The 24627-nt window shown below is 35.9% G+C and overlaps 1 protein-coding gene across 1 annotated transcript in view; it reads right to left on the bottom strand.

Moving 5' to 3' along the window:
• Positions 1-1620: 1620 nt before the first annotated feature.
• LOC114355009 (uncharacterized) overlaps positions 1621-24627 on the bottom strand; it is a 42834-nt gene continuing 19827 nt past the window's right edge. Inside the window, exons 3-6 of the mRNA XM_028307656.1 lie at positions 11969-12054; positions 9821-9928; positions 2229-2288; positions 1621-1912 (exon numbers count right to left, since the gene is read on the bottom strand). Coding sequence (XP_028163457.1) covers positions 1826-1912; positions 2229-2288; positions 9821-9928; positions 11969-12054 — 341 coding nt within the window. The 3' untranslated portion in view covers positions 1621-1825. The remainder of the gene's footprint in view (positions 1913-2228; positions 2289-9820; positions 9929-11968; positions 12055-24627) is intronic.

The raw sequence follows: 24627 nt of genomic DNA, 5'->3' as shown, positions 1-24627 counted from the left end.
AGTTTTTGTTCAATTGTAATAAAATATCTTGTGTTTTAAACACAGCAATTTGATTGTAAGAGAATATTTTAAAATAACAATAGCTATTAATTAAAATACTAAGGTTCAAAGAATACAATTGCTCATCTAGTGAAAAAACATCTCGTAACGCGTATTTAGCTTTCGTAAAATACGTAATGTATATCGTATCGAATACGATATAAGCCTAATAAGGCTTCTAAGGTTTTTATTTGCCATAAAAGAGTCCCAAAAAATTTTTTTACTACTTACTGTGTACCTAGATATTTTGCAAAAACCATAACACGTTGTGTAATTTTTTACTGAGTTAGCATTTTTTCTCTGAACCTCAATTAAACATTTAAAATACAATCAATTTATAATAAATAGTGTAATTACTTAAAAATTTACAAACGATTATAGACGAATACACATCGAACTTATTATAAAATAGATCAGTTATAATTTGAAGTTTGTCCAATTTTTTATAGATTTTATTTTTGTGCTTACCAAAATAATTGCTTACCCTACACACGTAATAAACAATTTAATTATTGTACTCATTATTTATAACAGCGTGTCGGCACGTGCGTCGAGATCAAGTTAACTTTGTTCGACGCTGCGTGTGACCGCCGCCTTAGGTGGAAGAATGATTGCCACGATCGACTATGTTTGCGTAGCTTCTGTATTTTACACAATTTCAGTACTTTTATTAAATAAAAAAAACCATTTAATTTTTATGTATTTGCTGACGGTATAATTTTATGTCCTACCTCATTTACCAAGCCATGTGTACATTGTACATACACGTGTAATAGGGGGGCTACCAGTCGTCATAGCGAGTGCACTCGCTCGCGTCGGTGTCTAAGGCCCTTTTCACATGTCCCGGTTGCCGGCTAACCGGCGCCGGGTACCCGGTGGTGAAGTGTATGGGCATGGTACGTAGCTTTCACATGTACCGGCGTAATTAATCCGGCATGCCCATACACTTNTACCCGGTGGTGAAGTGTATGGGCATGGTACGTAGCTTTCACATGTACCGGCGTAATTAATCCGGCATGCCCATACACTTCACCACCGGGTACCCGGCGCCGGTTAGCCGGCAACCGGGACATGTGAAAAGGGCCTAAGTCTTGACATTTAGTAGATTTCAACATTATTGGGAAATAATGTTGAAATCAACATCAGAGCATCATGTTAAAAGTGGTATCTAGCTAACTTAACCGATTCCGCGGACACAGCCGCGGCAGGGGGCTACCAGTCGTCATAGCGAGTGCACGCTCGCGTCGGTGTCTAAGTCTTCCTAACAGTTTTCAAATCAACATCAGAGCATCAAGCATGTTAATAATTTTAAATGTAGTATCTAGCAAACTTAACCGATTCCGCGGACACAGCCGTCGCGGGAGGGGCCTACCAGTCGTCATAGCGAGTGCACGCTGGCGCCGGTGTCAAGTCTTGACTTAGTCCTCCCAATAATGTTGAAACCAACATCAGAGTATCATGTTTATCATGTTTATCATGTTAAATGTGGTAGGGCCGTAACGCTAGTAGGGCCCAAAAGATAAGGAAACATGTAAAGTGCCCTTAAGGGCTACCTTTTTTACTGTATTTTGACGTTCATAAGTAACAGTAGTGGTCAAAATTGAATGATATATTTTTGATTTTGATTTTGGTATCTAACAAACTTAACCGATTCCGCGGACACAGCCGTCGCGGGAGGGGCTACCAGTCGTCATAGCGAGTGCACGCTCGCGTCGGTGTCGCTCTCGGCGCCGCCCAGCAGCAGCGTCGACTCGCAGGCGCGGCCGGCGGGCGCAGCCGGCATTAGTCACAGCTCGATGGGCGCCGCGCCCTTCCAGCTTACTCCCGCGCGCAGCAGGTGGTATAGTCGGAGGACGCACCATATGCATAGGCACTGAGAGCAAGAGAAGATAATGTCAGCACGCCAATTAACACAAGTCAGGGAACTTACAGCTTAAAGACATATTTTTTTAATCAAATTATCCAGATCTCAGAGATATGATGCTTCGCGGTATCATCACGAGGTCATTAAGTATCCACTTCAGGAGCACGACATGATACTATCTAATTTTCCGGTGGCCAAAGGATTTGGATTTGAAGTATGATCAGAAGAGTTACAAGCTAGCGTCTACTCTATTCTTTTCAACCTAAAGATGTCCACATATCCATCTAACAGTTATTATCTACCATGTATCATTTATTTTACTTACATTCAGTAGTATCCTTGGTATTAAAAATGAAATTTCCGCTTTGCACATAGCGTCGAATTGCTGGAACAATAGCAAAAACACTGTTAATTAAAGTATGAATACGCTATTATCTTCGGAACAATTCATCTCAAGAACAGCCTATAAAATGAGCCCTTACAGCTCCGGAGATCCCCTTTTAGTAAATTTTCAAGTTCGATTTTACGAAAGCTCCGAGTATGACGATAAATTAGTTGATTGATTAATGGAGAGTTGCCACTTGTAACATGAGACGAGTTTATTTCGCAAGCTTTTAGCAAGAAAATTTGAGATAAAATTAATTTTCGTTTTCATTTTCAACAATACGTAAGTAAATTGTCACATGTTCATTATTTCACTTCCGCTGTACCAATTTAGGACGAATTAAAGCTTCCGATGTATAAATGTAGGGATACAGTCGCTATACAAGTGTGATACAGAGAAAATTTTCATTACAGTCCTGCGAAATGATATACGTAGGATACCTTAACTTGAAGTAAACATGGTTGAGCATAAGATTTGAAAACGAAAATGTAAAGCAACTTTTTAGGAGCAAAATATTAATGTTGGATCGCTGAGTGAAGATTTTTAAAATCAACGACAGGCAACTAATTAGGTTTAAGTGGTTGTATAGGACGACAGCACATCAGGATTTTAGATTTTAAGTAGGTACACCAGCCGGACTAGGATGCGCACCGTGATAAAATCTTATCGCGTAAAATCGATAAAATCTTAGGCCTACAGGTATCACGGTCTTTAAACATGACGTGACGTCGCGTCATCTGATTTTACTACATTTTTATGAAACAACGTTTATTTCAGGTGTTGTTTTTGTTATGATTCAGCCCATCAGACGCTGCTCTACAGGATTCTGTAGAGCAGCGACGGATGGTCTAGAAATAAGGATTTGAGATTTCAAATCCTTATTTTTTAGATGTGAACTCATATCGCTAATTGAATATTTTCGTATCCTGTATCGTACGAGTAATTTGAGAATTTTATATACATAATGATTCTTCGTTATTATCTTGTATGTCACTGTACGCGGTGAATAGAGCTACGAATGGTGACATTTGAATTTCTATTTTCAATCCCATTTTCGCAGAACGGAGGAAGAAGACATTTCGATTGGCTGCAATTTTAATTACAGCACATTGTTTGAAGGGAATATTAATGAATGGTTCCGAAGGCTGAAATTATCAGGAACTTGATTGTCTTCATACGGTTTCTTCTTTAAGTACTTAAGTAAGCGTTGAAGGACAAATACTGTAATCAATACGGCGGCGAACTGTTAATGTGGGAACGAGCTGTGTTAGATGTTTACGACTGTTGTTACCGAATAAAATGAACCATAAACGCTAGGTGGATTTTTAAAGGCGATGTGTTGAAGTGCCCAATAATAAATAATTCAAACACACATTTGTGAAATTGTTTACCTATGATATTGTTTTCAGTGACTGAAAATTTGATTTTAGGATAAGTTGGTTTTAAAGTTTTGCTTGTGTTTTGATTGTCTTTTTATCTGATTGCGCCAGGAGTAGGGTTATTTCCTTATTACCTGTTATTTGTTTGGTGTAATCAATTTTTCGATAAATATTTTCTGTGTCATTTAAATAATACTACATCAAAATTAGCTTCATTCAAGATGATTACCATAAACTCATCCAAGTGGATTATAAAGTGACTAAATGAGAGGTATTAAAACGAGATCACCATAAACTCTGCGTAATAAACCGAATCCAATAGCAATGCCAATTTGAATTTGATTGAAACGTCGAGATTTATTAGTCGGATTTGAATAATCGAGAGACGGTACATCGTTATTCGAATTACAAACGATATATCAGAATAATCGATGGAAAGTCCAGCGATTGCCGCTGGATACTTTTAGTACAAACAATTCATCGAATACTAATGCGACAGTCAATATTGTTTCACAAAATATTTACTAGTACTATCGGGGCGTGCGCTTTGTACACAGGTATCAAACCAATGTTGGCTCACGTTGCGGTTTGTTTTTATTTCAATGGTTACAAACAAAACAATAAAAGACACCGATAACTCTCTGTTACATAAATTGAAATATTTAATAACCTCAGTAAAAGTTACATGTCAATTAATTAATTCAAGGGGTTAAACTTTTTTTCTTGTTTTTTTTAATTTAACAGGAGGCAAACGAGCAGACGGATCACCTGATGGTAAGTGATTACCGTCGCCCATAGACACCCGCAGTCCCAGGGGCGTTACAGGTGCGTCGCCGGCCTTTAAGATGAAGATAAGTACGCTCTCTTCTTGAAAGCTTGCAGATCGTGAATAAACCACGGATACTCTCGGCGCACTTAAGGGACTCTTATCTAGGTATAAATAAGACGTCAATATTTAGGTGACAATTTATTGCTTGACACAGGTTGTCAATGGTTCACCAAGGTGTCAAAGGTTCTCAAAGGTTAACAGATGTCAAAATACTCCAGGTATATAAAGCCAGGGAAAAAAATCTGGACACCGCGGTACAGCTTTTCGTCCCTCAAAATACAGTGACATCTATTGGCAACAAACATAAACAAGTTTCATGGAAGGTTTATACAGATCGTATCCGTCCGGAAAAACCACAGACGACAGTCAATTCCACAGTTTGGTTGTACGGGGCAGGAAGTTTGAAGGGATTATCTGTACAACTTAATTAGAGGCGTTAGGTCCGGTTTTCACTAAATCAGAGCGGAGCAGAGAAGTATTTTGATTATTCAATCAGATTTCGTTGTTCAGGAAATCTGATTGGTTACTCAAAACACTTCTCTCCGCTCCGCTTCGTCTTGGTGGAAACCAGGCCTTTACACAGACCGTAGGTATAGCTTCTAGATTTGTGTTAGCCAAATCTAATCAAAGCAGTAAAACGTTAGTAAGTAGTAACGTACTCGTAAGTGGGTACAGTCAGCGTCCAATAGTTCGTGACACTCAAAGTAGCCAAAAAGTTGACTACACAACTTAATTGCAATTATACAAAGCCGTATTGTGAACTTTTTGGCTACTTTGGGTGTCACGAACTATTTGAGACTGACTGTACTTAATGTTATGAAGTATTTATTTTCGAATAAAATCAGTGAACGTTTGTTCAATAAAATTATTAGCCCACGCCAAAACAGAACTTTAAGCCTGAGGGAGATAAGGCAGCTAAGATTAGACCTTTTGTTGAATAACTTGGAGTCACCTTCAATTTCAATTAAGGGACTTCTCATTTCTGCAAAGTACTCAATTTTCATAACTTTTTCAAGGTAAAGTAACTAATATTATAAATACAGCACCAAGTTTTATTAGCTTTGAATAATATGACTTGAATTATGAGATTACCGTTTAAAGGAAAGTAACTTTCTAGTAAGTATAAACTACATAATGCTTAATTTAATTTCCGTGTCACATATTAAACGACGATATATTCCTTAGTGTTTGGTAAATTCCAAACCCACATCTTTTTCATTTAAGCATTATATTTATCAAAAATACTGAACTTACAGAAAACTCAAAGCGCTTACGGGATTCGTTACGAACATTATAATAGAATTATCAAATAAAACTTAACCAAATTCAAATTCAATAATTTAGTAAGCACAAGCATTCAATAATTTACGAAGCAAAGTAACTACCTAGATTGATACACTTCTGATTTTTTTTAAAATTATGATAATACTACATCTCTGTTGATATCCAATAGAGAGCATGTTAATACTCTCAAATTTTTTAATTTTGTTGAATTTAAACAAGCTATACACAACTTTGTTCATTCCCGTAATAATTGTGATCGAGATTTCCAAGTAATATTGTACTGTTTAGAAACAACTTGAAATTAAACCTTTTTCCTACAATTAACAGTGTAAATTGTTTAGAATCCAATTCCGTTGTTGTTTTCCTCAAATTAGCAGCCTGATTCTATCAATCAGGAACAGAATAAATAAATGGAGTGTTGTTTTTTATCAGCTAAAACAACGGTTGCGTGTTTGAATCTTTGCGAAATAGACTCATAAAGTTAAATAGAATAGGAACCAAAACCGAATATTGGTATCAAACATTACATTAAAAAAAAAGCTAGTGTTTAGTCAGCTGAAAACAGCTAAAGGCCGCGCCCGCATTATCGGTCAACGATTTGTTTTAAGCCTTGTCTTTACTACCACTATACAATCGGTTTTTATTTTGCATGTTTTCTTCTCCTGTGTACTAGTTTACGTTAGGTGAGCTCGCTAGCGAATACGTCAAAAAATTCTATGAAGATTTTATTTCTTGAAAGTAGCCGCTAGGGGCGCTGCACAATATGTCATACATTTAAATGTCATTTTTTTTACGCAGTCGCTAGCGAGCACACCTAACGTAAACTCATGGTAAGCACACTGGTCGTTTGGGGTCAAAAGAGAAGTTATACTTTCTGACCATTAAAGCTCATAGCAAACTTATCAATTCGGAAAGAGATCAACATCGTATCGCCTTTCGCGAGCTGTCATCTTCGTTCGCGAGCTGTCATCTTCTTTCGCGCACTGTAAATAGCAAGGCGAGGCGTTTACGTTACGGTGCGGATAACTGTACGTTGCAGTAAGTATGGAGTTTCATACAAAGAATACTGACCGCCTCGAGTTGATACGGTTACGATCCTTTTCTGGGTTGATAAATGTGCGACGTCTTTAAATCACATACTCGTACTTCACTACTAATATGATACTGAAACCTTAAATTTAATATGATACCAAAACCAGATCGTACGGGGCGACTCTATCGCGCCGTTCATCAAATAAACCACTCCACTTCTGACTCCGCCCTATTTTGCAGTATAATTATGACAATAGCTCCTGTTTACATGCTGTAATCGATAAAGCAAAGATTTATGACTCTTTGAAAGATATTTCATTACTATTGATTTCCATTTGCATGTTTGGACATCGTCGACATGATTCCTTTTAAATATAGCCGCCGACACCACGCCCCTAACCTGTCGGTGGACTTGGTGTGTAGAGTCCTATAAGCTTAGCTTTGTAATTGTTCATGTTTCTTTACACATTGTCTTTATTTAAACAATCAAACTGGTTAAATGTTTATTTGTAATTATAAAATAACGAAAATAAACGTTTACGTGGGTATAAGTTTAAAGATTGTTTTATTAAGTTTAGATTGAATTCTAGAAGCTTGGAAAAGTCATAATTATTTTTACGTTCATATACTCACTCGCGATAATAATAAAGGTGATATTAGCTTGTCAGAAAGCGTTGATTTGTTGCGGCTTCTGAGCTTTAGTAGGGCTTCTTGGCGTCACGGTCAGTCGTTGGCCTTGAGCTTGGACTTTCAGTTCATTGTCTTTCATCGACAATGTTTAATTTGTTATTTCAATAAAATGTGCCACGTTGAAGATACTTTGCATTTATGAAGATGTTGATGTTACTGATTAATCAGGACTAACTTAACAAGAGTGTTGAGTTCACTACACATTTTCTTTAAATCTAATGATACCGTGAAATCTGCTAAGCATCACAAAACTACGAATTTTTGTAGTACCTGTGGTAGTACTAGCTAGGACAACTACTTTATCTCAAATTTCATTGGTAGTTATAGTACCTAATGATTAACCTCAATAAATCAAGCAACGAGCTACTTTCTACAATAGCTTGATAAATAAGTTATACGCAATATAAGATACGCTTGTTCTATACCAGGCAGGGGGCGCTATGCAAATGAGCCTGTTAATGTAAATAAGGTCGAATCGTCCTTTGTGTACCGGGGCCTTAAATTATGTATCTGTCTCGTAGTGCTACGAACTACGAGCCTCCGATGTTAGGGAGCGTACACACGGAAAACTTTCGTTAAACAGGCATTAATAAACTAGGCTGTGTAGATAAGGTTTTAATGTCACGATATTCCACAGAACATTATATTGACTTGGCACCATATGAAGTAGGTACAAGTGACTAGAAATTCAGTACAGGTAATAATTACCCTTAAATGTATACTACCTCTAAGGTCGTCCCCCAACGTATATTATATTGAAACTATATTACAACAAAATATGTGTGTTGGAACTAGGTTACCTACGATGTGACAAATTAGTTACGAGTAATTTTCAAACACCGTATCGCGTTCCCAACATGTCAAAAGGCAATTTCATTCCTTCCTTGCTGTTTTGAAATTATATTACGTTCCTTTCATCAGCTACGTTACGTGAATATCAGGTCTTAATTGTGTTGAAAATTCCCGTTACTGGATACATTCCCGGCAAAATTGATTCAATTTCGTTTTTGTTTTCGTTGGATGTTTTGCCGTAGACACCGAAAACGGATCACGCAACAGAGAAAATAGGACCCAGAATATTTCGTGCCGTGTTTAATCTTTTATTCTTTAAGACCTTCATTAGGGATACCTATAATTCAATATCTTTTGTTATTCTTTACCTATATTTCAATAATTTTATTGAAATATAGGTTATCGTTGGTCTTTATTTTCAGTAGGTATTAGGTTACTTTACTTATTGATTCACACATATACAGTAGTATTTTTTTATACCTAAGCGCTACAGTTGTGAAGCTACTACGGATCCTTACTTTAATAATCGAAAACATCTTACACCATTGAATAATACCAGGATGAGAGGAAAAAGTATTCCGTTCTAAGGACATTTTCATTCCATCCTTCAATTTCATATCTGCGAAAAGAATAATAAAATCTTCAGTCCTTGATACGAGTATAAATCTCTCCTGAATCTTATTTTAATTCATCCACTCACTCTTGGGATCGGATATTTATTACTTTCTATTTCGGATACAGTAATAAAATACGAACGTGATTGTTTGAAAAGATTTTCCGAGACGCTTACTTACGAAGTCACAAAGCCTTTGGAGGATCGTATAATACTTATTCTAGGGCCATAAAATGTAGTGCAGCCATATATCCCTGGTGCAATAGTTCTCACGTTCCAAAGCAACCGCGAGAATATCTTTTAAGAAGTTTGAAATATGTTAGGTAACATTTGGTACCATTTGGAATCTTGGAGAAGACCAACGTTCGCATGCCAGCTGTGAGCCGCAAGCGGGTTTGGGTCTTGGACGGTTGTGTTAGAGTTTACGTTTGGTCGTTGTTGGTTGTGTTAACCAAACATAGGGCTATTTGGAGCAAACAATGGGTGACTGTAATCGGCAATTTGCCTCAGCCGCAAGCAAGGGCCTTTGTTCGTTGTTCTCGGATATGTGCAAGTTCATTGTTGCTTTGACGGTCGCGCGTCATTGTCTGACGCTGATGACATCGGGCCTCGGATGCAGATGGGTAGATATGCCACATTGCTAATTATCATGCCGATGGGCTTCTTATCTGACTGGTTACAATGAAATTGGCAATCATTATGATCTTACTACGTTATCTCGACACAGTACTTACTAAATAATGTTAATTTAGATCATAATGAAATCACACACGTCTGAACATTTACGTGTTGTTACAAAATAGCAACATAAGACGCTACAATGTTTCCTTAATTTGCTGTCGTCCGTACTACGCTACATTAACTTTGCTAGCCTTTCTATCACTAAAGTTTTTAATGGAACTTTTAAACTTACCTTGTTAACATGATCTCTAAGTATATTGGAGTACACCATGGCCATTGCTTCTAGCGCCATGAACGTCATACAGCCCACTACCCACGGAACTAGGAAGGCAATATTTTCCTGAAAGATAACACAATATGTAAAAACAATACACGGATAATGCTCATATATTTCCCTAAATCTGAAAACGAAATATTTTTCAATATCTGAAGGGTCAAATCTCACCTAACGCCATACAGCTTTTACAGTATGAAAATATTAGCATTTTCTGACTGCAACAGACTCTAGAATTCTTATCGGTAAGGGTCAAAATTGAATGGATGTCAATCTTTATGAGTGCCCACATAGTAAAAACGAAGCAGCTAGCACATTATCATTGGAAGGTTCAATCTTCACTAGTATGTATAAAGCAGGTTAAACTTATCAAGTGTGTCTTTTACATTGCTAGATCGTAGAATCGTACGAGTATTCATTGAATTTTGTAATTAATTATTATTTAATTCACGTTCACACGTGATAATCACTACCTTTACTTTTGTGGCTGACTATAGAGAAACTAAACATAATAGAATAGAAATCATATTTTGTTCAAGGGTCAGCACTGGGCCTCGTGGCTTCGGCGTGCATCCTATTTATTGCATCATAATAAAGATGTCACATCTATCATTATGTATTCTGTGCCTCTATGTCCTGGCTGTTCTTTTCGACAATAGTGGTCTTCCATCTCCCAAGTACTATCCCTTTTTCGATGCCAATACTTTGGGACAGGAATTCAAGGAGCGGATGAGCGAAGTGGGTGAAGGTCGGGCTCTTATCGGAGCCAGGATTGCGGCATCCGACTCAACGCATTATTAGTGCGATCGAATGACACATACAGATCTTCAGTCAATAACATAAAGTCTATATTTGAATGTCATTTCTAATCCAATATTTGAGAATTTGCGTACAGGTATTGCGGATTCTTCAATGATTGTCGCTGGCTTTCTATAATAGTTTTCTGTCGAATTTTAAGTGTTATTAAAGTATCAAAAATGTATATTTGACGAAGTATAAAATATTATTATTATGTCAGTGGCAGAAAAAATATTTGAGAATGTATTTAGCACTCATTGGCAAGTGTATCTTGAATAGCCCGATGAACGCCTTATAGATGCAATGTATCTTTTAGAAGAAAACGAGAATGAAAGAGATCAGTGAACCGTATTTTCGGTAAATACATCGAATAATTGTCTAGTGAACTAACATGTAGAGACTAGAGAGTATGTATGATGTTCTTAAAGCCATAATTAAGCTGCTCGTTAAGGACAACGCGTTGTGTATCAGGCTGTTGCTATAATACCAACTTGTACCACGCTATATTACAATTATGCTACTCCGCAGTCATGGCACATAACAATTTTATAGCTTGAGTAGGGACTTGTGCTGTGCTGATGTATGTAATTGGATATTGGCTTACATAGTAAAGTACGAGTTTCTGTAGCAGAGCAGAAGGATCTGCTTACAATTTTCATTCTCAAAAGACACAACTTTTGCTGTTTGCGGACTGTGTGGACAGATGAAAAGTAAATTAAATTGTAGAGAGATGGTATTGATATTGCGATGCGGGGTTGTGGGCAAACTTTCCTTTCACAATAAGTGTCGGGGACGCCAACAATTTGGGTAAGAGGGTTTATTTGGGTCGGCAATAAAATCAACATTACAATATAGAGCAGATGCCAGATATTTTTGGTACGTAAATACGAGTTAAATCCGTAATTAAAATATAAATCGCGGGCTTAAAAACATATTGCTTTCAAGCTCTCGACAGAAGCAGCTACATTTTTATGCTCAAATAAAGTCTTATTCTGTTTTGATCATGACGTGAATATATTTTTGGTTCCTATAGCCATTATGGCTATACTTTGTTTGTGATATCCAGAGTCGCCATTTTTTTACGGTTGCGGACCTAAAGAATTCAGTGTCAAATGTTTACATGATGAATCGATACATACCTAACTGATAACTTCTATCCGGTCAAAGGGATTTTTCGAGGTTAAAATATCCCTCCCAAATACCCGTAAAAAGAAATTCCTGCCTTTGTACCTACTGGGTATTTTCCTTACTTTTTTTACACTAAAACTTTTATAACATACAGAAAAGTATATAAAAATACATACTCACTTTATAAATCCCGTAGAGCAGGAATATACTTAAAATAATCATGAACATCTGTGTTCCTATTATTGCAAAATAAGCTATCTGTACACCTGAAACAAAGAAAGAGATGTGTTAGATAATTACGCGAGGATGATACAAATATTGGATGATGTAAGATTATGCACATAAAACGAAATAGTTAGTCTACGGAATAACAAATGTAGGCCATTGCCCAACCAACATTTTGCTGATAAGATAAGAATATTTTAAGAACATGAGGGACAAAATTTGATGGTTTGATTTGGTCACACGATTTTAGAGCTTTAAAGCTTAAGAAAAAGCGGTGAGATGAATTGATGACATTTTTTTTTCCTGAAAATCTAAAAGATACACAATTATGGGTTTTGTATTAACTGTTATTTTACGAATGGCCTGTCCTTTTACATCATAGATTTCTATTAGTCTTTTAGGTAAAGTATAGTAAAACCGTTCGTTGTGGTCTTGCGCTACGTATCTTTATTTTCATTAAGCGTACCTGAAAAGCAATTTCGGTTGGTTCTAAAGAGTGATTAATTTAAACCCTTATTAATGGTAGTTGGCGGTACGAGTACGTTACACGTGGCCTCAGGCGGACAGACGTGTGCCTCCACTTTGGGATTACACGCGTTACACGTAAACTCCTTGATACTGGATTTCCAAAATAAAAGTTTCAGGTCTCTAAAAAGGGATCCCTGCTTCAAGTAAAAAGAGTTTTAAATAATTTACGTGTGCTCAGTTAAAAGTAAAAGATTTTATTTCATTTTTTTTGCTTTTGAATTGTGTGATATGACAACAAATAAGAGGAAAAATGTCAATTTAAACAAGCGTTTAACGCCCAATTAACTGTTTGTAACAAGCTTCTGAATGTTTTATCTCTATACTTTTATTTGTGTTTTATGTTATCTTTTAAAGCTGAAATTAACACTCGCTAGCACTTTGTAGAACTAAGGTCATCACAAAGTTATTTTAAAATTTTCAGCGGATACAATTTCTATCAGCAGCCAGTGAGCTGTATGCGCATGCTAGCAATCAAAACCACTTCAGGAATAATACCCGTTAAGGCATCGACGCAGAAAACCGACTACAGCATAGCATCGGCACGTAATCGATTCTCGGCAGAACAAACGAATCGGGCCAAAATCGATCTCTCGCCGATTACTCGCGTATTTTGCTTCCCGCAATTGCGCTAGACTCAAGTAAACTATACGCGCGTTTTTTAATTGAATTTGATTTACAGCAAGTTGTACAAGACTACATTTTCGCGTTGCTTTTGTCCCTATATTTTAATTGTTTTATACGTTATTGTAAATTGTACTCTGTCCCTGTGTATTTATTTTTTGTTCTTGTTCTGTGTGTGGTGTACAAGTGTTTTTATTATTATTGTTTTAAGTAATGTATGGTTTCTTAATTGGATTGCATTCCCAAGTGTAGAATAAGGTGCAGGCTAAAAGCAATGTTCAAAAATCGATCCCATCTCAGTCATAACGTAGAGATTTCTCTAGAATCTATATCTCCAACTAGTTTAAAGCTTCTTTCTGAAATACGGACTAATACGGACACGGAAAAATATTCTCTCTCGTTTGAACATTGAAGAAAGAGAATTAAAAATACATTTCACACATTATCGAAAACGGTTTTGCTTTGGATCAGAAGAAGCCGTGGAATAAGTAGGTACCTAGTCTCCGGGGAAATCTGTCAGATTTAATGGGTCTATCTTGAAACAGTCGTAAAGATGGTATGGCTTTGCGGCTGAAATTTTTAAGCCCCTTTATAGTGATATAGTTTATGAGTTATGCCCACACAACGTTTGATTCATACGCATGATTTGAGCACATGAGTAAAGAAACGGAATTTGAGGTAATATCATTATTTGACTTTCTTTGAAAATGACAGGAGTGCATGGACTTTACCTGACTAGCTAGACATATGAATAGTGTAATTGGTACTACCGTTCTATTAATAAATAAAATAAATAAATATTACATATTGTAACTGCAGGCAGGTATTCCATGTGATAAATAAGAGGCTGACAATGGTGACTGACTTTTTTCGCCAATTCTTTTCAGCACAGTCGATATTCTGTATGGCAAGCCATATTGGGAAAAAGGTCTACTAATAATGAATTTAAATTCTGAATTATTACAGTACATCACGCTAAATACTGTGGCATCTTTGCAACAAAAATCTATAGTATAATCTGACGTTCTATGTACTCTCTCACCTGTACTTGACTTTGGTAATTATAATAATTTCGAACGGCTGGGAGGAGGTGTAACACACCACAACAATATGAATCGATACCTTATTAACTATTCCATGTAACACGTGTATGGTGACAAGTCTACTTTCCCGCGAAGTACAAAACTTAATAACAAACTATTATGAATAGGCATTTACTGGGTCGTTATGTGTAAGTTCTACATTTCATCAAATACGAGTATTAATGAGCTTTCCGGTATGTGTCAATTCTTTTTTTCAGACACATTTGCATCGATTATGACTGTTATTGACCTTTCACTCGTAAATTAATTTGATGAAATTTAAAAAAAAATCACTTACATTATTCAAAAAAGCTTTTCTACTCGCTTGTTAAAATTATTATTTGTTAAATTTTTTGAATGAAGAAATGGAATGGTATTGTACGTGCTCAATTAATACAAAGGAAAATTCTGATGCCGGTCTCGTCGGTAATGAGAATTCTTCAACTCGGCCCGCGATGTGTGCGGTTACACAATTTATACAGGGTGTTTTTTATACTTGATCAAACCAAAGGGGATTCTACTGCTCATATGCTTTTCCTGCAGGACCAATCAAAGTTTCAAAAAAATTTACCTCCCCATACTAAATGACTGATTGCTGATGATAATTTGTATGGAAAGGTATTTTTTAACCCTTCAATTATTACCAGCGAATCGAGACACAATAGAAATCATTTGTTACCGCGGTCTCATGCGACCACTTAGTCTTAAGGGTTCCACGAGTTAAATATTGAAAGTTCAGTCTCTTGACAAAATCAGATGCATCAGAGCAGTAGAATCAACCCTTTTGTTTGATCAAGTGTAAAAATAGCACACTGTATATTAAATTTCCATTTCGTTTTAATGAAACGTACACAGAACTGTCATGAATGAGAATTCCAACGGATCTTTCCCGGTATTAAATGTTAGCGTTTAGAAATCAAGTGTGACATGTTTTAAGTAAATAGCTTCTATTTACGCGATACACGTGATTCTTGGAACATGTTTAGCTTTCGTAATGAGATACGTAGACAATGTTGTGTTAATGGAGAAATCAAGTCGTGTGGGGATGACGGCACAAGAAGTTTAGTTGTTGCAATTCACGAAGGCGAGTGAGCTTTACATGTGTGGTGGCTCGCTACTGTTCGTTTTTCAAACGTTTTGATAGACATTACACTATCGTTATGTGCATGTACACGTACACACACAAGTAAAGCTCACTCGCCTTCGTGAGTTGGCTACTACTATAATACACTGCAGCGCTCCAAGCGTGTTGTAACAAGTATACATAAATGTATGTATGTATAGAGATGCTTTGTCTACTGCACAAATAAACATACTTTTCTCTAAGGTAAAGTAGTTACCCATAAGGAAAGTTATTCAATTTCTGTACCCGTTTCCTCCTGTTACAAGGTAAACGGTTGAAGATGGGCGCCAAAGTAACAATTTGTCTTGTGTTTTTTATGTAAGTATGTAGTACCTAGTAAATTCATGTGTTTGATAAACTGTTCACGCGAGAATTTCTTGGCTAGCTTTGGTACTTTGTAAATGACAAAACTCATGTTATTATAAGTACCTATCATCTTTGTCGACTTCATAATAAAATAATCATAAAAAAAACTATAGAAATCGAAATGAAACTTACTTGTTGTGGTGCGGTGTTTAGGTACACACTTAGGCTGAGTTGCACCACCTAACTTTAACGGTAACTATGACGATAACCGGTGCTTTTTGTCCATACAAAAAGCACCGGTTGACAGATTTTGACAGATTTTTAACGTTTGTCAAAGTTAAAGTAAGATGGTGCAACCCAGCCTTAGACTTTCAGTCGTAGGCAAAAAGTTTCTGCCAAATAAATACAATATTTTTTCCATTTTATCCCACGCCTCACCCGTCAGCCCTTTATTTTGCAGCTCATCTTTTAGTTATTTAGTTTTTCCAGTCTATTAACGGTCTCCCCTTTAGAAATACTTTAGCCTCAGCTTTTTCAATAGTTAGACAACTTATCGTTAGAGTTTCAGTGATCGTGTTACAGCAGATCAAGTGTCTAGGGGACTGTATAATAGTTAATACCTACCTAGGTATTTGAAATAAAAGTAAGCAGACAGCAATATAAAAGATAAAAACTGGCCAAGCGTGAATATGACTCGCACATAAAAGTTTCTGTATCAACATATAAGACTATACTATTTTGTACAACCGAAAGCTCGTTTCTTGTAAAACTTCCCATAATCTTAATTAATGTTTTAAAATTGAAATTTTGTAAGAAGAAACAACTTTCTACCGATTATGTGACACAGTCGCGGAGGCATATTATCCCTTTGTTTGGCACCTTTTGGGTACGGAATTTTATGAGTTTTTTAGAATAGTGACAGCACAAAAAACTATCACAGAACGCATCTCTTCAATTAGAACTTTATATCTTTCCTAGGATCTTTTCTACTATTCAAAAAGCCTTAAAATTTGTCACTGGATATTCGGCTGATAGTTCCGACTGTTCAAATCATATTCTCAGTAACAGAACAGAAGCATGATATCCTAATTCCCTTTTATCGTAGCATCTGAAGCATTATCAATAAATAGGCTTTATTTTCTATTTCTCTTCGAGTGGGAGCTATCACCTGAACTCATGTCATTCAAATTGAGTTACTCATTCATTCGGGAAGACAGGAGCTTAGCAGGTAGATTAGATGTGTACCTCTTTCTCGTTAAACTCGAACGTTTAGCTCTTTATATTATCAGGCGCAGGAGGATTACTGCAGGGAGTAGGCCTAGGGCTGGCAAAGCTGTGAATTATGAAATCAAAACATTTCGTGACTAACGCCCCCATTCACAAACGATGCTTGCTTTAAGTGACGCAGCAAATCGAACGCTCAGCGTTGAATATAGCTCTGTGATTGGTTCGTGTGTCACCCTGTGCGTCCACGCGCACTGTGAGACCTCATAGTAATGTTTGTGAATACGGGCTTTAAAGTTATAAGTGCCCGTTATCTCCCACTTAGAGAAAATATAATTCAATCTAGTTTAGTATGATTGTGTCTGANGTGTCTGATTATAGACACATATATTTTGTGGTTAATTTTAATAAACACCGGAAAATAGACGTATTTGGACGCGCTGTGTAATAACAACATAGACTGCAAATTTGTAACTCAAATGCCGTTATTAAGAGCAATACAATGGAACATGAATCAGAATCGAACTTTTAAACGGCCGTTTTTGCAGAAATTCAATCTCGATGCAGCATCGATACAGTCGCAAATTGCCACAATCGTGACTAAAAGCAGCGATAAAATCGTCATGCGGTGGTGCGGCCGTGAAACGTGAGTTTGTATTCCCTGCAAAAAATTGTATCAGTGCCAAATTCAATATCATTACTGAAATGTAACCATACGTAATGATAACAACTTTTTGTCTAATTTACAGAATACTTGCTACTTACTTCATGTGACCCTTTAGCATAGGCTAATAAATACAGACCTTTTTGTCAAAAAAAAGGTATAATAAAATGGGGACGGAAAACGCACTTACAAACGTCCATTTCGACAACCCTGAAGAAAGGAATAGCGGGTGTTAAGGGAAGAGGCGTCGCTCACTGACTGATTGTTTCACTCACATGTCCACTGTATTTTATTGTGCGCAATTTAAAACGCCCCTCGCTTACCCTCTTAAGAGGGCTTACCGTGTAATGGAGGTGGAATGAAGGGATCTTCTAAATTTGTAAATCGTCATTCTTTGCTCATCAATAATTCAGTGGGATCATTAGCGATTCAATTTTCATTTGTAAGTGATAAAGCTGCATTAGACTGTGAGGTTGCACTGGCAAAGTGCGAAAACCTCAAGAAATCCAATGAACGTGTAATGTAATCCTCTGTTTGATTTCATTTGTTTGTTTTACTATACTATCATTAGTATGGATTACATTTAATGACATTACTTGGCTATTACTTACTGTAAGTTTTGGCATATGTAGCCAGACGATATGTACCTATTAGTGCGAGATGCATTAAATTATACACATTTTTATAGTAATTAGCTAAGTATACGAGTATTATTCCATAATTAGATAGTGACATAAATCACGGAGACAGCTAAAACCAGTTTATACTATGGCTATACACAGACCCTAGGTAAGGTAAGGTAATTCACGCAGAGCTTAACCTCTTTTTAAAATCAGCTAAAACTTTATCTGACATTATTTTGAATCACATCATTACAGTTTCGTAGTTCAAGTGTTCAACTGATTGCAATAATTGTAGCCATTTAAACTCCCAGGTTTAAATCCAGTCGTAACACTCACACTAAAATGTTTCACTAAACTATTTTACGTTAGTTCAAAATAACTGGCGCACTAAAAGTAAGAGGTGTTATTAACAAGTTCAGAACACGAACCATTTTCACTAATGGATGAAATATGTATGAGCACTGAAAATATTATTACCTACAGGTAGATAATAACGGATCACGTGCCACTTATCAGGTAGATTGTGTGATAAAACAACATGGATAACATTTTTGCTAAACAACTTTATTAGAACTTTTGAGACTTTTTACCCAAAAACAATTCACAAGATATTTTATGTACGCTGAGCGTGACGTTTTTCGACTGGAAAGTTTTTACTATCAAAAGCTTTTTTTGCGTAAAGTATTCTGAGCTGAAACAAAACACATTATTTTACAGAGTTTTATTGCCTACTAGTGCCACCAAAGGCCTTTGTGATATGAATAAAACTGCTGATGGTTTATACAATGAATTCAGCACTGAAATGCTGAATTGTATAAACTTTTCATAATTAGTTCGAGCTCCAGCTATTCGATAGATTGACGGGAAAAACTGATATATTAAACAAACTAAGGCTGGGTTGCACCCAGTGGCGGCGTAAGGCGTGGGCGACGTGGGCAAAAATTTTGAAACATTGACTATTAAATATAAATTATTGATAGCTAAACAATGTAGTTAAAAAAATTTTTTTTCCAAACAAATTCAGCCATAATCAGACACAAAATTAAGCAACAACACGGTTTAAAGTGACAAACATTATTCTTTGGCGCAAAATTCCTTTAAAAATAATCACTGAATCTAGAAATCAGGAACTGTCAATGGATAGACCATTGACCCGTTTTTTATTATTATTTCATAAAATCCGTCTTCAGGTCGCCACAGAACAAGGCCTCGCGAAATCTGTCTTGCCCACATCAAATTTAGGTCTTGCCCCGCCACTGGTTGCACCATCTTACTTTAACGCCTAAAATCTGTCAAACTCCATACAAAAAACACCGGTTATCCTTATAGTTACGGTCAAAGATCGGTGCCGCGGTGGTGCAACTCAGCCTAAGCCTTTATGTATCTTCTATTCATGTCGAATGAACTGTGTAACATATACTCGTAAATTACTAACATATTAATGTGCATTTTAACATTCAAATTCGATTTCTAAGACTTGATTACTCAGCCAAAAAATTTATTTATCCATATGATGGACTTAAATGATTTTTTACCAGTTTCTAGTGAAGAATTAAGCTACCTACCCAATTAACTTTCAGATTTTGGGATGGCTAGAAATATTCCATTCTCATTATTTTTTCAACACCCCTCGTAAGTAACACGCCACACATAAGTGCTAATTGGTGTTCAGTTTCATTTCGAATGATCGGAGAATTTTTATTTTGCTGCCCCGACAGTTCTCACTGCAGAATAAAAGAACCTCAATCAGAATTTTGGACATAGTCTTTCAATTAGTACATAAAGTTAAGCAAAAAGTGTACCTATTTAGCTGGGCGGTTTTAAAATTAATACTTATCCCTAATTATCATTATTAGTACGCCCATTGCTCTACAATTTTGGACTGTGATTTTGAAGAAAACATGTAGGTACAACAATTGAATAAAAACTATAAAAATTTAATTCCACTCCACAAACTAAAGTACGGACGACTCTACGTGCGTAGTACATAGATCAAAGAGCCGTTAATTCCCACTTGCCGAATTTTTTCACCTTTCAGCATTTTAGTTCCTCCACTTCCAGATGTTAAATGAACTAGTTCAACTAATGCCCCCCTCGGGAGAGCTCGTATCAGCCCACTCGGAGGGAAGTTGGAGCTGATGTTTGCCAAGAGTCCTAATGGACATCGGTTTATCGAACACACCCGTCGCTAGGTAGTACCTACGCGAGTACTATTAGAGCGTTTGTAGGTACGCTGGTTCCTTGCGTACTTTTTGTTTTCAGGTGGATTGAATGTAAATGAGATCGAGTTGTTTCGAGATGCTGTGTTGGAATGGGAGGCAACTAATGGAGAAGTTTCAAATTTTTTTCCATTAATAAAACTTGAAAATATAAGTAAAGCGTAAATATTTTAATCCCATTTAGTGAAATATAATGTATTCAACATCACGAAACTTCTTCATTGGATAATAGCCAATTAGATACGTAATGATTGCACTCGAGTTTCAACCGTTTCAAAATACGAGTTTATCTGTTTCACGGAATAATCCTCAATACTTAATGCAAATAATTCTGATATTGTGTTAAACTGTGTTTGAACCAAATAAATTATTTTTCATTCTTTCTTTCAAATCTCTAGCCATACACCTGGGATAATAAATCATTGCATTTTTGGTCCGTATCGCTTTAATGTCGTATCCGTACAAACGACAGCAAATCATGCTAAAACACGTTGCATATTTAAGGGCTACTTTGCAAGGAATTTTTACAGTCTTGTGTTGTCGACTATACAATTTTGCTGTTGTAACTACAACATATTTCGTAGGCACTCAAGACGTTTCAAACCAGTCCTCAAAGACGCGGAGCTGAGAGGAACTCCAAGCAAATATTTGAAGGTAGTCCAATTGGATATCGGTTTATTGAGTACGCCCCAGGACTTACTTTTAGTGCGTTTGGTGCGAAATTGAACACTTTATTCTGCGGTACATGTTGAGTTCTATAATTTCTGTCCTACCTAGTTATTACATGCAGCTAATAATACAGTAATCACTTTGCATAAAAAGAAAAATATATTCCTTAAATGCCACTTTCAGGGTTAGTTTCAAAACGATGGTTGTCCATCCCTATTACGTCCCTGCGTCATAAATGTCACCTCATATAAAATGTAACTTTTTTGATTATTTCATTTCATTATGATATTTATCTTAAACTTTCCTAAACTAGAAAATTGGTATTCAATTGTGTCTTGCTTACAGACTGATAAACTTTTCCAAGACTTTAAGCTAAAACCTTTTATACGAAATCATCCTTTATGGTTAAGCATGGAAATAGTCCCTCTCAGACGGTTTAATAAAGCGCATTGTGGAGTTGAACTGCAATGCACTTCATGTGGGGGGATCTTAATATGCCTGCATTTCAATTTAAACGGGAAAATAAAGAATTCCCAAGAGCACTGCTGTGACGTCAACGTGTGTGTAATATGCATTTTAGGTGCAGACGACAGCACATACATTATAATGAATGTTTTTGTTACAAAATAGCCACTATCACAATGACCTAAGGTGCCATGCCACCAGGTGTTTGACTTGACTTGCCGTTGCCGTACGACATACGAGTAAAACATGTCACAGTATACAGGCACAGAGTAATTTTAAGAAATAATATTTTGATTATTGAACCAAGTATTTAGCATTTTATATTTGTATTTAGTATTTTGTATAAATAGAGTAAGTTTCTGTAATATATTTTTGCAAAGTAAAGCTTTGAAAATGACAGATGTTTTTAAAATACACACTTTAACCAAGGTTAGCCAGAAAAAAGTATTTTTTTCTGACTGAACTACCATGTCACTAAAGCTTGCAGTGGCGACTAGAACCGAATGCATTAATTGAGCACAATTTGAAAATCTACGCCTGAGCAATAACTGCATATTAGTATATGTATACTATAGTATAACTAAATTGAATACTGTAATATTAATTAAACAATAACGTCACTGGCGCAGGTTGCACCGTACAATACCGCGAGCACATGCTGTTATACAACTCCGGAACCGGAAAGGGGTGATAGATTCACGTTGCCTTAATATGTGTCGCTGAATTCTGCTGCGCTGCTATTTAATCTTCGCAATTAACTACAGTTTCTAACGGAACAATAATACTGGGTGTAGGTATAACACCTGTAGACAAGCTTTGTTAATGAGCTCAGTATTACACCCAGTATGTTATTGTTATGTATATTGTCGGCGATACTGACTGAACAAACATTTTTTCTATCTTTGTTTTACAATAATGTAATCGTTCAAATGTAGCTGCATCAAATAAATGAAATAATGAACAGGAAAATCATGTTTATCAGAGTTTAATTGTAGGTAATTAATGCTCTTTGTAAAAAAATTTTAGGTAGGTATCGCTATTAACTCCTACAAACTACGGTGTGCTTTAATAATGGTTAAATTAGTATTTTCATTCATAAAAATATGTATTTATGCAAATTAAATGAGCAGAAATATTAATTAATGACCCCGCCACTAATTGACACCGTTAAGCCGTTCACTTCTGCCATCTCATCTACACTGAGCATTCTTTGAATGACATTTCTGTGGTGGTTCACTAATTTATAAATGAAATTACACGGTAGGTAATATCTGAATATGAAATGTTTTTAACTAATTTTAATGATCTTTTACAGGTTTTATATAAATTCAAATTCAAATTGTTTATTTGCCTACTAAGTGTACAGTAAAGGTCTTATCATTAACCCGGCGAGGATGTGGTACAAAAGGTATAAGTCGAGGATGTGGAGGGTCTTTACGACCCTGTATTTGATTTGTAGATTTTTTCCTACTAAGCGGTAATTAAAGCAATATTTATCAAGAAACTTAAGTAACAGTTAGTAAATAATGGATTTAAATTGAAAAATTCACCAATAGCCATATACATGTTTAAATAATAGAGATATTCTAAAAGTCTAAAATATAGTGAAATTTGCGTTATCTTGTAACAAAAAAGCAATTTCATCATATTTCATAATATTAATTAGTATTTTCTGGTAATCAATATCTTATATCATTAGTTATTCATAATTAGTCTTCTAAGGTACAAATTAGCTCATTCTTAACAAAATAGAGCAATGTGATTTTGGCAAAATTTCGTCATTTTTACTGGTGTGGCGTGTAAATAGCCACACCAGGAAATAAAAAATTGCGGGGAAGTAAGANATTTATAATAAATGAAATTACACGGTAGGTAATATCTGAATATGAAATGTTTTTAACTAATTTTAATGATCTTTTACAGGTTTTATATAGGGTCACAGTAATTTACAATAGACGTTGCGTCGTGAATTTTGACGTATAATTATGAAAATTAACTACAACACACATCGTTACAACTTCTGCGCAAGCACCGTTGATGATGTTATCTGTTAGTGTTGTATGTAAATAGAAAATTATAGAATAATGTTTAAAAGAAAACCTGTACTGTGCTCAGCTATTAAATTGGTTCTCAGGAATAACTTACTAAAGTTTTAATATTTTAAAACACAACAACTGAAAACGAAATCAATAAACGAACTGTTATAAATGCAAAGTCTCCCAAGTACACAAAATAACGACGGGACGGGGCAATATCGTGAATAATGTTGAGCGTAAGTTACGAAACCCCGGCTGCACTTCTGGGAGTTTGCTTAGAGCGGATCTAATACACTGACAATATTTTAACCAAGTCAAGTTTTCAGGTGTGCTGTTGGCCAAAAGGGAATATGCAAGGTTTTTTTATTTCTCGCATTTCAGTAGCCTTGGCATTAATTATCAAATCAATCAGTGCTTTTCTTTAACAAAAAATCAAAAGACGTTAGAGATCTCATGACGTCATTGGTCGTGTTAGAACGACACGCAGAGTCCCATACAAGTTACTATGGGCGGGTGACATTTGACGTTAGGCTCAGCTATTTCCATGATTTATTTATACATAACTAGTGTTTATTTATACATAGGTAATTTGATTAACTTGTAAAATCGATGCATATTCTCTATTGGAAAAGTTCGTGTTTTTATGACAGAGAGTGTAAACTTGACGTCTACAGGTTTAAAATGGTGCAGTATTAAAAAAATATATGATGATCTTTTAAAAGCATTTTAGCTATTTCTTATTCCTACCTACTCCCAATTTGGCCAACAAATGATCCTGTTTAGAATAAAATATGCTACAATGTTGCTTAACTGCCAGAGTTGTAGAAAGTTGTAGTTGGCATACATTTATGTAACAGTGTAGGTCGGTTTAATGTTCTCATCTTAGCTACAACGGGTTGCCTACGTTTTACCTACTTATTTTAATGTTTTGATATTTGGTTTAAGTGTTCTTGTATTGTGGTTTTAAATGTCAGTAGCTTAAAAAATTTGCAACTCTACTCTATAACGCCGACTGCAAATCATTTTTACCACGCACCTACAAAGTTGCGGGCGC

This window comes from Ostrinia furnacalis, unplaced genomic scaffold, assembly GCF_004193835.3.
Source record: "Ostrinia furnacalis isolate ACB-3 unplaced genomic scaffold, ASM419383v2 OfSCF2306, whole genome shotgun sequence".
Taxonomy (NCBI): domain Eukaryota; kingdom Metazoa; phylum Arthropoda; class Insecta; order Lepidoptera; family Crambidae; genus Ostrinia; species Ostrinia furnacalis.
The sequence above is the reverse complement of the archived record's forward strand: the minus strand, read 5'-3'. Positions and strand labels throughout refer to the sequence as shown.